Below are 13,163 nucleotides of genomic sequence, written 5' to 3' on the forward strand. Positions count from 1 at the left end.
TTTGCTTGGGAATTGAAGAAACTAACCACCCCCCAGATCAGGCAATTCTTTTAATGTTTAGTGTTCTGTAACATCACATAATACATATCTTTGGTCAGTCTCTGATTTTCCTTAAATATAAAATCTGCATGCCTGTCTTGTTCTCCTCCTCATCCTCCTCACTCCGTGTGTAATAAAAAAAATATGATTTTTCATGTCACAAAACCCTCCACGAATTACATGACAAAGTCTTTATGGTCAAGGATTCCCTTACTTGGCCAACCAACATCTTTCAGAAAACTTATAAAAAATTTTCAGGTTTCGTGTATTAAAAAAGATTTATATGCAGTAGAAGCGGTGACTACAATTTTAATTATAGACCTTCAATCTGTTTATCAATACAGGGTTCATACAATTTCTTAAAATTGATAAATAAATTAGATTTCTGTTATGATCACTGTAGTGACTTGTATTGCAGGGCACACTACAATGAACTGCACTAATGTGTGCAATAATTTAATATACTAGATGACACAAACATGTTGTTTGTATTAGACAATGAATTATGTGTTCCCAACATGTACTTTATAAAAATTGAACCGCTAGTCCAACATTTTTTTAGGGATGATGAAAAGGGGAGGTGGTGTCTGAATCTACCTGGAAATTGAGGTGGGTTTTGTCTGAAACTCATAGAAAAAGACATATCTAATAGTCATGATAGAACAATAAATTAATATGAGAGACACACCCAGAGAGAGACTTTAGTGAAGTATGAGTTTTTTTATGACTAATGAGAGAGAGAGATAGACAGAGAGATTTGAGTGTGGGGAGAGGATTCAGACACGACTGATAAAAAAGACAAAAAAGAAAAAAAAAGGGTTCCAATTGTACAAATCTTATCTCATCTCCTCTGTCTTTCTCCCTGGTCATTGGAAAGGCAAAGTCATCATCTGCAACTGCAAATATTTTCTCCAGAATTTCCTTCATCTCTCTTAATTTTAAGACTAGGAATGGCCACTCCTTCCCCCATAGTTCTTTCCCCCAATTTCAACTGTGCTTCACCGTCATAAGAGAAAGATAGAGAGAGTTAGTGGATGGAGAGACTATTTTACCCTTTAAAAGCATAACAATAATACTACGTAGTTCATGCGAGTTCAAACTATTAAATGTAATTTTAAAACTTTTTTTTAATAAAAAAATTGCATATTCAGAATCAGTACATCAAACTCTTTTTAATAAGATCCATTGTTGATGAGTTTCATCTGATAAATCTGAATTCCATTATTTTTTTCAATAGAATTCCAAAAACACAATGAATTCAAAAACTAAAACAATGAATTCTAGAATGTGATTTAAAAAACAATAGAATTTATATTAAAATAATAAATTTTGAATGATAAGTTTTAGGATAAAACATTTGAATAAAGTTATTTCATTGATTAAATCAACGAAATAAATCAGTTGAGCATCTGTGGACTATTAAACTGATGAACTACCTGTCATTTTTCATAAAAGGCGAACACAAAATTATCTAAAAAAAATTTAAATTGAAAAATGACAATCTATCTGATGTCATTTAGCATGATCCAATGGCGGTCATTGTAACCGCCCCTGATACCCATCAGGTCATAATTGGAGTAAAACGTTAGAGATGTTAAACGTGAAGCATTAACAGCCGCATGATGAGACTGGATTATTATTAAATATAAACGTTGTTGGTCCCACCCTATTATATGTTTGACAATATAGTAACATTGGTTTGTTCCTTAATTGGTTTTCTTTTTCAAGATTTTATCACGCCAAGCTACCTACATGTGGTCTACTTCAGTAATTTTAATTCTCACCATATAAATTTACCCTTTAAACATTCGATATGAATATAAATTCTGGATGTCAAACCCATATGTGTTAAGACTATGATTGTACATATCTTCGTACTTTTGAATTCACCATCTTTCTCATGTTTAGCTTATATGAGACTTTGGTTTACACCTAAAAATCATTTCCTCGAACTAAGGATCACACCATTTCTCACAGTTCGAGCCTTCACTCAAGCGACATCTATCCATCTATCGAGATTAACTACTCATATTCACCACGTTGGAGGCACACACGTTATGTGAAGGACAAGAGCACCACCTTCCTCGATAGCTTACTCTATCTAGATCAACTATATTTTATTACATTGGGAGACACGCCTTGCGCGAAGCACCAAAGCATTACCATTTTCTATGTTGGGAGACATGCCTTATGCGAATTAAGCACCAAAGCACTACCACCTATCTCGAACTCAAACACATATCCATTGCGAACTAACAGGGACCCACCTCCTTCATTCGTCATATGAGGATTTCATTTACACAGTTAAGTTTGGGATCCAACTCCAATACCATTTGTTGGAATTATAGACCTCACATATCTCCACATTTTTAGATCCACTATCTTTTTCATGTCTAATTGATATGGGACTTTGATTTGTACATAAAAGGACGCGCGAAATTTTTTACTCAACGACAATATAAATTGGGTCAAAAATGAACATGTGAGCACACTTTTCGATTTTACCATCACCTCATCCTCAATATGTGAAAAAAAACTCGAAAATATCAACAAAATTACACTGATTATATATATAATGATCGACTTTTTTTTCATCACAAAAAACCTTAAAGTACTCTCGTACTTACAGTCTCTCCCTTTCTCACACACACCCCACACGCTCTATCATTGTCATATCTCGCTAGCTACATCCAATAGTAGTCCACGGTTTCCACATCAATCCCATAATCATATCACACACACACCCACCCCTCTTCCCTTCTCCTCCACAGTCCACAAACCAAAATGTCCATAAATCACTTCTCCACTGACCTTCCAAAGACATTCTGCTTTTCACAACAACAGCAAAACAAGCCTATCATGGACTCCTCCTCTCCTTCTAAATTACCACACAATAGTACTCCTAATTGGGCCGCCCAATTTTACGACCAGCCCCAACCCTGGTTCAATCTAAATCAAGAAGACGAAGAAGAGGCAACGGACGCGAACAGCGAAATCCAAACATCAAACCGCGGCGAAGGGGCGGTTGCGGTTGTTGAGAAGGAAGCGATGTTCGAGAAACCGTTGACACCGAGCGACGTGGGCAAGCTGAACCGACTGGTGATTCCCAAGCAACACGCGGAGAATTATTTCCCACTCGGAGATGGTGACTCGGTTGAGAAAGGTTTGCTACTGAGTTTCGAGGACGAGTCAGGCAAGTTTTGGAGGTTCAGGTACTCGTATTGGAACAGCAGTCAAAGCTACGTGTTGACTAAAGGCTGGAGTCGGTACGTGAAGGAGAAGAAACTAGATGCTGGCGACGTCGTTTTTTTCGAACGGCAACGCACCGACACTGACAGGTTGTTTATTGGGTGGAGGCGGCGTGGTGGTGGTGATGATCATGATGTGCACGGTAGTACTAGTCATGGGTGGAGTAGCAGAGGATCTTATTTAGGGCAATCTTATCCTCCTACGCATCATCATGGTCTTCATGTTGCGCCATATCAACCTCACCGTAATCATGAACCTGGACCAGGTAGTTCCATTCTCTCTTCACGGTCTCTCTTTTCAGTTACGGCAGGGATCCCAGCAGTTTGCTATTACGCACATGATTTTATGCGTATAATATGTAGAGTCCACGAATTCACTTGAATCTTGTGCGTTCAACTGTCGTAATACATGAGATTCTAAACTGTTGGTATCTTTATCTTCTTCGCTCTCCTTTTCCCCCAAAATTTGTTCAGTCGGTTACATAATCTGTTTCATTACTTGCATCAACGTATGTGAAAATCACTCTGCAATTAGTTTGGAGAAATGCCGATTGCTGTCGGAGCGTGATACACACGCCCTTGTTTTGGTTGGTTTGGAGAGAATTAAATACAGGAATTAGGGTTTGTTTGACGTCTTACATTGCTTGAACGTGCAAAGTGATTTTGGGTATTTCAGGGACTATTGGGCAGAACCAAACACCGGCGGTGGTGAACTCAAAGAGGCAGGTGAGGCTGTTTGGGGTTAACCTAGAGTGCGAGCCTGACGAGCCAGGAGGTTCAAGCCCATAGTGATTCCTCTCCAAATCTTCTCAATTACATGGTAAGCTATTATAGGCTTATAGCAAGTCTTCGTTTTTGTTTCTTACAGTGAGACGGTCTGTGTTCAAAGTAGGCTAACATCGTTTAGAAAACTGGATTTTGTATTATTGAAAGAAAAGTTGCTTTTTGATTGATTAAGAATTACTATGTAAAATAAGCAAGCACCCACGTCTAAATTTGATTACATAGAAATAAAATGAAGGGGGACAACATTTTTCTTGTCTCACGTACCTAAATTGTGATGTGTGGGTAATATAAGCGGAGCGGATGAGGGCAATGCAATGCAGTTTTAATGACAGATATCAAATTCAAAAAATTGTATTGACTCCACTGATATACAGAATGGACGTTTGTGATTAAAACTATGGTGACTTTTATTACAGAGCCCTTAACTTTAATATAAGTTATAAGTGATCAAAAATGACATGTAGCCCATCAGTTTGATAGCTCATGGGAGCCAACATGTTTATTCTATTTATTTGATCAATGAAATAATTTTATTTCCACTCTTTTATCTTAAAATTCATTGTCCAAAATTTATTGTTTTAATATAGATTCTATTGTTTTTTAAAGTACAGTATATAATTTATTATTTTAGTTCTGAATTCATTTATTTTTGAAATTCTATTGAAAAAAATAATGGAATTAAGATTTATCCGATAAAACTCATTAACAATGGATATTGTTAGAAATAGTTTTATGTGTTGATTCTGATTATGTAATTTTTTTTTAAAATCTAACATGTATTTAGATAGTTAAAACCTTTTAAAATTTCGTTTAAGAGACTTTGACTCCCTTGGTTACCATTATATGGGTTATCTAGCACTATTAGTAAGTGATTGATGAACATAATGGGTTTTTGATTATTGTCGGTAACATGATTTGTTTACTTGTGTTTATGGTCAGACCAGGATTTGGTAATAACACTATTCAGGTGTTGGATTTTACAACTATTTTGGGAGGACCAACTACTTTAAGAGTTTAGACACCGCAATAAAAGACTTTTTTTTTTTGGTTTTCCGTCTAGAGTTGAATCAATCAAGGCACGCCAAACCAAACCGACTAAGCACGACTAACCCAATACAGACCAGACCAGGTCGGTGTTGAATTGTGTGCATTATTATAGTTGTTGCACATGATTGTGGTCAATTTGTTGGGATGGGGGGACCATTTTCGTGGCTTGCATTGCCTTTAACTTTAGCTATCAACCATGTGTTTTTCTTCTCAGCCAACTAACTAGATGTCATGAGAGTGCCAACTCCTGGTTGCAATCAATATAAGCCTCCAATTGATGGGTCATTTAGTCATGCTAGTTTGGCACAAAGTATTCCTTTTGAATTTTTGTTTGATGAAATCAAAGTACTGATAATTACAGTGTTTGTGATTGTCACAGGATATCACTTTCTTCCCAGATGATAAGATCTGATGATGTGACGTCCTGGATTTGACTTCAAATTAAAAACCCACTTCCAAAAAAAAAATATATTTAAAAAACAAAATCCCTGATTTTCAGTTCCCCCACAACTTTAAAATGTTTTAAAAAAAAAATAGTAGAAGAAAGGGGAAGCAAATTGGAGGTTGAAGTGGGAAGGTATAGAGAGCACAGAAGGAAAGGGATGGAAAGTGGGACCCAAGTGACGTCAGCACATGAGACTTTTAAGATGTTGGAAAATTTTCTGAAAGGAATCTATTTGCTGCCCCTGTTGAGATTCTCCTCTCCCTGAAGATTTTCCATAATAATGGTTCTTTTGTAGTGGTGGTGGGGGAGTTGGTGTACTGTTGAATAGATGGATGATATATGTATGACAGCCCAAAGAGTAGTAGTAGTAGTAGTAGTAGTAGTATTAGCCCACTCCTCCCTCCACTCCACTCCACATTTACCTAATAACCTTTGTCCATATGTAGCCAATCTGATTTTGATGCTCCACTTTCCCCTGCAGTGAAAGGAAAAAGCAGCTTGAAGCTTCAGTTAATCTACTTTGTAATTTTAATTGTCAACCAAATAGAAAAAAAGACTTATTTTGTTGATGATGATGATGGGGTTCATAGGGATCTTCATTGTCTTAGGCACCTGCACATTAAAGCATATAAAATCAGACAACTGAAAGTCAAGAAAAATCAGCAACAGACATTATTATGATGACCTTAAAATTGCATTACATGGTATGCTCGCCTGAAAACGTTCTTTATCACCATTTGGCATGTGAATCTATTTGACTAAAAGTTATCTCTGCCACAAAGGTTCCAGTGGCATTTGACTGGCTCTGGTGTCTTTGGCAACAAGAGAAAACCCAACATCAAAATCCCCATGAGAGGATCCTCGCACCTATACATGCCCTCATAACATCACGCATGCATGAAAGATATAGTGCATTCCACTTCAACCTACACCAACTAATTCATGTTGCTCCAACCTAAATATACCTCTCAAAAGTTCCACTTTATTTTGCAAAAGAGACTACCAACAGTCAAGGTAGACTTTCACTTCAAGCTCTCTAAATTCAAAATCCTAATTTCAAACAAGCAGGCATCTAGTCAGGAACTACTACTTAGTCAAAAGTGTGCAATCTTTCCTACGTCGTTAACTGTGCCAGCAAATCCGTGAAAAGGCAGTTGCAAGATGAACTGATTGCATTCATATAATACCAAGATGCTAATCTAATAGACTAAAAATAATAGGTGGAAGAAGCATTTTTAGGCTGTATCATGCCCCTCAACTTCAAACTGTAAACTATCATGTTTCAGGCTTTCAGCAACATATACTTCCTCCACAACTTTCAATGATCTTTGCTGAGAAAATAAACATACAAGAGTGCACTGCTGCCTACAGGATTTTATTCTACACCCACCCAATCTAAAGAACAACTTAAAAGTGAATTAATGAAATTCAACAGTACAGGTAGGTAAATTTAGAAACAAAGATGTGTACATCACCTGAGCAAATAATCAAATACAGTGTCAAGTGATTATCAGGGCCCATAAAGATCGAGACATGGAAGATAACCCTTTGACCTTCGCTCGTGATAGAATCCAATGTTTAGTGGCTCTGCAAGTGGGAGGGCCCCCAGATGTGTTTGTTATAGTTGCCCGTCAAGAAGTGGCCAATTAATGGAGAGAACAAATGGCCTCCGCTGTTATGGGTTTGTGCTGCAAGGATTATCTAATCATGCAACGACTAAGAATAGTAGAAAATGTAGAAAGACCTTGTGAGTTTTTCTTTATCCCACTTCACTTTCCTCTCATCAGGCCTTTTGCTTGTGGGTCAACATCACTTTTACTTTCACTTGCAACTGCAAAAGAAGCATAGAACATTACACCCCTTGGTGATTAAAACCTGATGAGGAATATAAACGTACAATGAAGTTGAGATAGACAATAACATCATTGAGATCTATAGGAAGCAGAAAAGAAATTTAATGCCAACCTCAAATTTCAGAACATTATAAATTTTAACAATAAAGAAGCTATTAGTCCCAAGTTTTCCGAGACACAATTGGATAGATTAATCGCTAAAGAATTATCCAATCATCCCTTTTGGAAGCAAAAGTACAACTACTATCAGGAAAATATGAATATCCTAGCAAGACAAGATGAAACTTGATTTCTTGTGGCCAAGGGTCAACCAAATACATGCATAGATTTAAGACTATTTAGTCCATAGATACAAAGGATGAACTTTAATATATCAAGTCCACAGAACACTTGAAGCAAGGCCAATGTGCTTGAAAAGACTGCAGCAAAACCCAGTCAGCAACTGATATCAATTGAAAGATAAGCCAATAAACAAACCCCAGTGACAGTACCTCTTCCTCAATATAGGAAGAGCTACTGGTGTTTGACAATAACTCTCTTCATAATCATGCATGCATGCTTTTGTTGCTCCTATGCAGTCAACTGAAAAGTATGCTTCTGAGCCAATAGTAGAAGCCAAAGATTAAAGGCATATTCTCAATCTAATCATCTCTCATTGGCTCATTGCGCACTATGTAATGCACATATCCAACCATGTGTTGATTACCCAAATTGTCTGCCACATATATGCTCTCCAACTAAAAATATTGCCATGGAGCATCTTGTAGCCTAAAAAAAATTTCAGCCAATCAGTTTCCCAAGGATCATGTATTGAGGATCAGGGCCCACATGAAGAGCCACAGCAATAAAAAGGATGAGTAATTCAACCAAATGAAGACCAACTCTAATATAATCTGAAGAAACTGATAAGAACCATATAAAACAAAACAACTTGAAATCATTGGTGCATGCAAGACTAACCCACCTAAAATGGTATAAAGATTTTGCAGGACCACCGAATTTCCATTCATGATGACAACATTTCATCAACTTCTTGGGCTTCTGCAACTCCATGAGTATGTCTGTTTAATTAAGAAAGCAGGAGTCAACTTAGAGACCATGAGAGGGGGTTGAAGTTTAAAAGTAGGAAAAACAAAAGAACGAAAAAAAAATTTCAACAAGATTAATGCTTACGCTGCTTTTCCCCATTCAAAGTATATGTCAAAGACTTGCATAAGCACCACTGACAGTTGATCTAAATTTGGATCCATCCAGAAACCTCTTGCTTCTGTCCCATAACACAACATAATACATATTACAAACGAACTCACACTATTGAGCTGCTGGTAGCACCTATCAGGCATTCAAAACAACAAACATCATAGACACAGCAGTTATATCAAAATTATTACATTTTTTTTTTTATTATCTATCTACATGAAACACAACTCAGTTTTGATGGAAATAAACAGATATTAAAAGTAATTAATATAAAGAAAGACCAAAACCCAATGATGTAGTAAACTCGAATCATGAAATAGATAGTGGGGAAAGAACACTCCACAGCACTAGAAATGGGTAGTGGGGAATAACATTATATTTACAAAGGATCATCAAGTACATATCTCGGATGTCAGTTCAAAGTACAGTTAAACCCTCAGCTTTGATCGATCATGCTGGTCATTCTCTCAAATAAAGCTGATGGTACATCCGATGAGCCTACAGTCTTCCAGACACATGGATACACATCATTCCGCCATAGAATACTAGGTAGTCAAGTTGATTTTTTTGATGCATTGCCTCCTTCATGATTTTTTGCATCTTCCTTCTTCTCCATGACCTGCCGGACTCCTTAATATCCTTCGATTAAATTCTTGAGAGCATCTCTATATGCAGAAGCTCTTGTCATGTAACCTCGCTGCAAAGCAGGCCTTAATTTTTTCCATACCTCATTTTGCGGCTACAGCTTCAGTTTTTTCATCCCATTATCCCAATAGGAAATGAACAAAATGTCACCAAGTCAGATAATAAATAATTAAACTCGAACATGAAAAGAAGAGAAGCAGCATAGATGAAGAGAAAGAAGGGTGGAGCAACACAACTAGTTGGCAAAAACACAGAAAATCCCTGAAAGAAATTCTAAAATACACAGAAGAATATCTATATATAAAATGTCCCTGAGGACTGAATATTTTATATCAATTAGCTCATTTATTAACATCCTCATACATGTCATCCAGAATAGCATAGATTACAGAATAACTATGCTTCTCCAATTGGAACACAAAATTTACACAGACAGCCTATTATGATTTTCTACGAAAAGATCATATCCATGTATCCTTTTGCAGCAAGATGTCAATTAGACACCCTCTTCCTTTCCTCTCACATTCTTACTTGTCATTTCTATAACTTCCAAACCAGATCAAAATTTGGAAATGACCTCCACAATGAAATCGATGACCAAAATAATCAAGGATCTAAGAACTCAATGAATATGCCAATATTGGAAAACAAGCCATATCATAAGACGAAGTAGAAACTTATTCAGAAATAACATGGAAATGAAATCTTCTTTATTATTTATTATTTTCTAACAAGCGCATACAATTCTCAATCCAGAACATGAATGCACCCTAAAGCCCTTCACCTGCTCACCCAATACTCTGGTTTGGAGATGAAATGGAGTTAATGACATACCTCATGTCTTGAAACCATTTACTGAAAAATCTGGGTTCACTAATAGCCAACAAAAAGCACAGGATATAGCTTTTCAACCAAGAGATTCCAGCACTGAATGTTCTTTCTCTTTAGTAGCACTTTCTGCTCCATCAAGTATATTTTGGCTCCCATCATCCTTCTTATAATCGCTTGGCCGAAGATCGGGACCTATGTCCCGTATCCAGCTTGCTGCATAAAGCGTAAAGGCTTCCTTCAACACCTTTAGTTTTACGTAAGGGGCATGAGATATTTATTATTGGAGAGAGATATTCTAATATTTGTTCCAATTATTCATTCACCTGACAAGTTCAGATAGCAAAATCCAGGACTCATCAAACCAAAGCTTGGAAAAAATATGAGCATCTTCCAAACACATGTTTATTAACTTTTTTTTCTGGCATTTCATCTGCTCTTATTGTATTCCCAAAAAAAATACAGCTTACCCCTATAAACTAGCATATCAGCAAATACACAATCATCTGGAAATTTTAAATTAACCAAAGAAAGAAAAAGAAAGAATTGGTGGGGCTTTATAAACAATCTAAAGGTGGTTGTTTCATCAGACCTGCTATGTATTATGTGAAAACTGAAAACTAACCCTGAAAGTGAGAATAACAGGAATTTTTTTTTTTAAAACACTACATAAACCTACATTTCTTTATCCCAATTCAGCTTAGTATCAAGTCGAGGGAAGCCTAATGAAACCCACAAACCAACGCACAAAACAAACAAGAACAAAAACACATAGAAAGAAATAGAGAGCTTACTAAGAAGAGCTCACGCCAAGTCAAATTGGGTTGTTTTTTTATGTTGTAAGGATTGGGCAGCGAGGAAGGGAAAGCTATCCCTTTAAGATCGTAACAAATATAATCAATAAACTTCATTTCAGCTTCCAAATTATTGCAAAACTAATGAAAACAATAACACAACAACATGAACACATTTTGTAACTCCAACTGGCCAGACAGTAATTAATTCCCGGGAAGTCAAAACATCGCACTTCTATCTTTCTCTAGTTAGACAATTAATGCTATTCTTGATTTTAATCAAAAACTTGATATGATACGAATAAATGATTCCTAATTCTACTGTTTAGGGTATTAGTTCGTAATCAGAGGAGAAGCACACAACATTCGAAACAGTCTTCCAGAGAAAGAGATGTACATTATTCTTGCCTTCTGTCAAAATTCAGAATCGCAGCACGAATTTAAATACAAGTACAAAAAGAGAGGGTCACGGCCTTGGCGATCCGTATTTCATTCCAAACCAAAACAATTCCAGGTGAAGCAAATGGAGCCTCGAAGAAGAAAAGAAGGAAAACGAAGGAATTAAGGAGGGAGACACTGAGAGACGTACCTGTGGAAACAAATCGCCTTGGGAAAGCTGCAGTTGCGCGGGACTGCGGAATCTCTGCATTTTATTTTCCGGTGCTCTCTCCTTTTCTTCATTTGATTGAGCCGGACCCGAGCCCAGGAAGTTGGCCTTTTATTCATTTGATTGAACTGGGCCAGAGCCCGGGAAGCTGGGCCGACAAAGAAAAGTCCACGAAGGCCCAATTTTCTATTTTCTTCTGTTAGATTAGGCAGGGACTTGTTTATTTTACAAATGTTTAACCGTTTTCCTTAATTTGTTCATTCACTAAAAAAATAATTCTTTTTTTTTCCTTAATTTTCTCCATTGCTTAACTTTTTTTTTTGATAAACCACGATATATTAAAACAAAATAAAGAGAAAACAAAAGGACATCTCAGGTGATGGCCTAAACAGAGGAAAAGGGACAGTCCCCAAAACCAGAATCCAAAATACAAGATAAAAGAAAAAAATATGACAAAAAAAAAAAAAAAAAAAAAAAAAAAAAAAAAAAAGGTGAAGATGACTCGGTACATGAGTATACATATAGACTTATTAGTTTGCCCTCCTTTTTTGCATATGAGATATAAAAGTCTGCAAATGATGAATGATGACCAGCACAGCTGGTCACTATCCTTTGAGATATCTTCTTCATACGTATATCTCGGTCCATGAGATTTCAAAACCTCCTGAGACACAATCTCCACTTTCCAAGAGTGCTGTTAATCCCATCAATTTCATCTTTTGTCCCATAGAGGCACACACACAGACAGAAGAAAACATACACCAGCAGCTCACAGGAGACCTTAACCACATCAAGAGAGCACACACACAGAAGAAGAAAAACACACACACCCAAGGGGAAGAAAACATAGGTCTTCAGCCCCAAACCCCGCTGCTCACAAGAGACTTTTAAAACCACAAACAAAAACACACCCACACAGAAGAAAAGACACACCCACCCAAGAGGGCGAAAACAGAAGGTCTTCAACCCAAAACCCAGACTTTAACCTCAACAAGATAGTGTACTCACAAAAGAAGAAAACACGCACCTAAATTGATTCAAACGGGAGATACTTCCAAGATGATACCAGTGCCGGTGGAGAGGGTCTGTGACGTCATCCCAGGCAGCCCTACAGTAAGCTGGATAGTACAGTCACGTGAATTAGCCAACGGTCAGGAACAGGAGGGAAACTTTGAAATTTTGAAATTTCAAAACTTTGGAAATTTCGAAACTTTTCAGACACCACCCAACAACTACTCTGACTTGTCGGGTATGGATACGGGGAAGGAAAATAGGACAGATGATCGGGGCCATGCAAATCCTGGGCCTGGACTATCCATACAGGGTGATACAGAAAGTAACTTAAGCCCAGAAAATGAGAATGTAAACCTCATAGATTTAGCAGAACATAATAATGGGCTTGTGTGTGGATCCGGGCCCTCTCAAATAAGGGCATCACTACCATCAGAAAAAGAACAGGGAAAAAATGGAAATGTTGGCCAAACAAAGGGGGCGTTACAATCAAGAGAAAAGCAAGAAGATGGAGCAAGTGCAAGCACCCAAAAAGGCGATGTGAGGAGAATTATGGAGATCGCAGAAGAATCAGAGGGGGATATACCACCAGGTTTTCATTCTCATCGAACAGAGGCATCGCTGGAAAAAAGAAGATTGGAAAAGGGGAAAAATTACAGC

General features: G+C 37.2%; 1 protein-coding gene and 1 long non-coding RNA gene across 8 annotated transcripts; one reads left to right on the forward strand and one right to left on the reverse strand.

The window, feature by feature from the left end:
• Positions 1-2,679: 2,679 nt before the first annotated feature.
• LOC120013051 (B3 domain-containing protein At2g36080-like) lies at positions 2,680-6,075 on the forward strand. The gene is made up of 3 exons (XM_038864673.1): positions 2,680-3,553; positions 3,964-4,107; positions 5,500-6,075. The coding sequence occupies exons 1-2, from the start codon at positions 2,824-2,826 to the stop codon at positions 4,074-4,076; spliced, it is 843 nt and encodes a 280-aa protein (XP_038720601.1). The 5' UTR covers positions 2,680-2,823; the 3' UTR covers positions 4,077-4,107; positions 5,500-6,075.
• On the reverse strand, positions 5,687-11,566 carry LOC120013052. 7 transcript variants are annotated; one of them, XR_005471346.1, is made up of 7 exons: positions 11,475-11,553; positions 10,098-10,417; positions 8,592-9,363; positions 8,383-8,479; positions 7,310-7,396; positions 7,041-7,152; positions 5,687-6,177 (listed from the first exon to the last, which is right to left on the reverse strand). It is a non-coding gene; the product is annotated as an uncharacterized LOC120013052 (long non-coding RNA). The 7 variants fall into 7 exon arrangements; XR_005471345.1 differs by having other exon boundaries at positions 5,687-7,152; XR_005471344.1 differs by having other exon boundaries at positions 7,041-7,396.
• Positions 11,567-13,163: the final 1,597 nt, after the last annotated feature.

Source organism: Tripterygium wilfordii, chromosome 13, assembly GCF_013401445.1.
Source record: "Tripterygium wilfordii isolate XIE 37 chromosome 13, ASM1340144v1, whole genome shotgun sequence".
Taxonomy (NCBI): Eukaryota; Viridiplantae; Streptophyta; class Magnoliopsida; order Celastrales; family Celastraceae; genus Tripterygium; species Tripterygium wilfordii.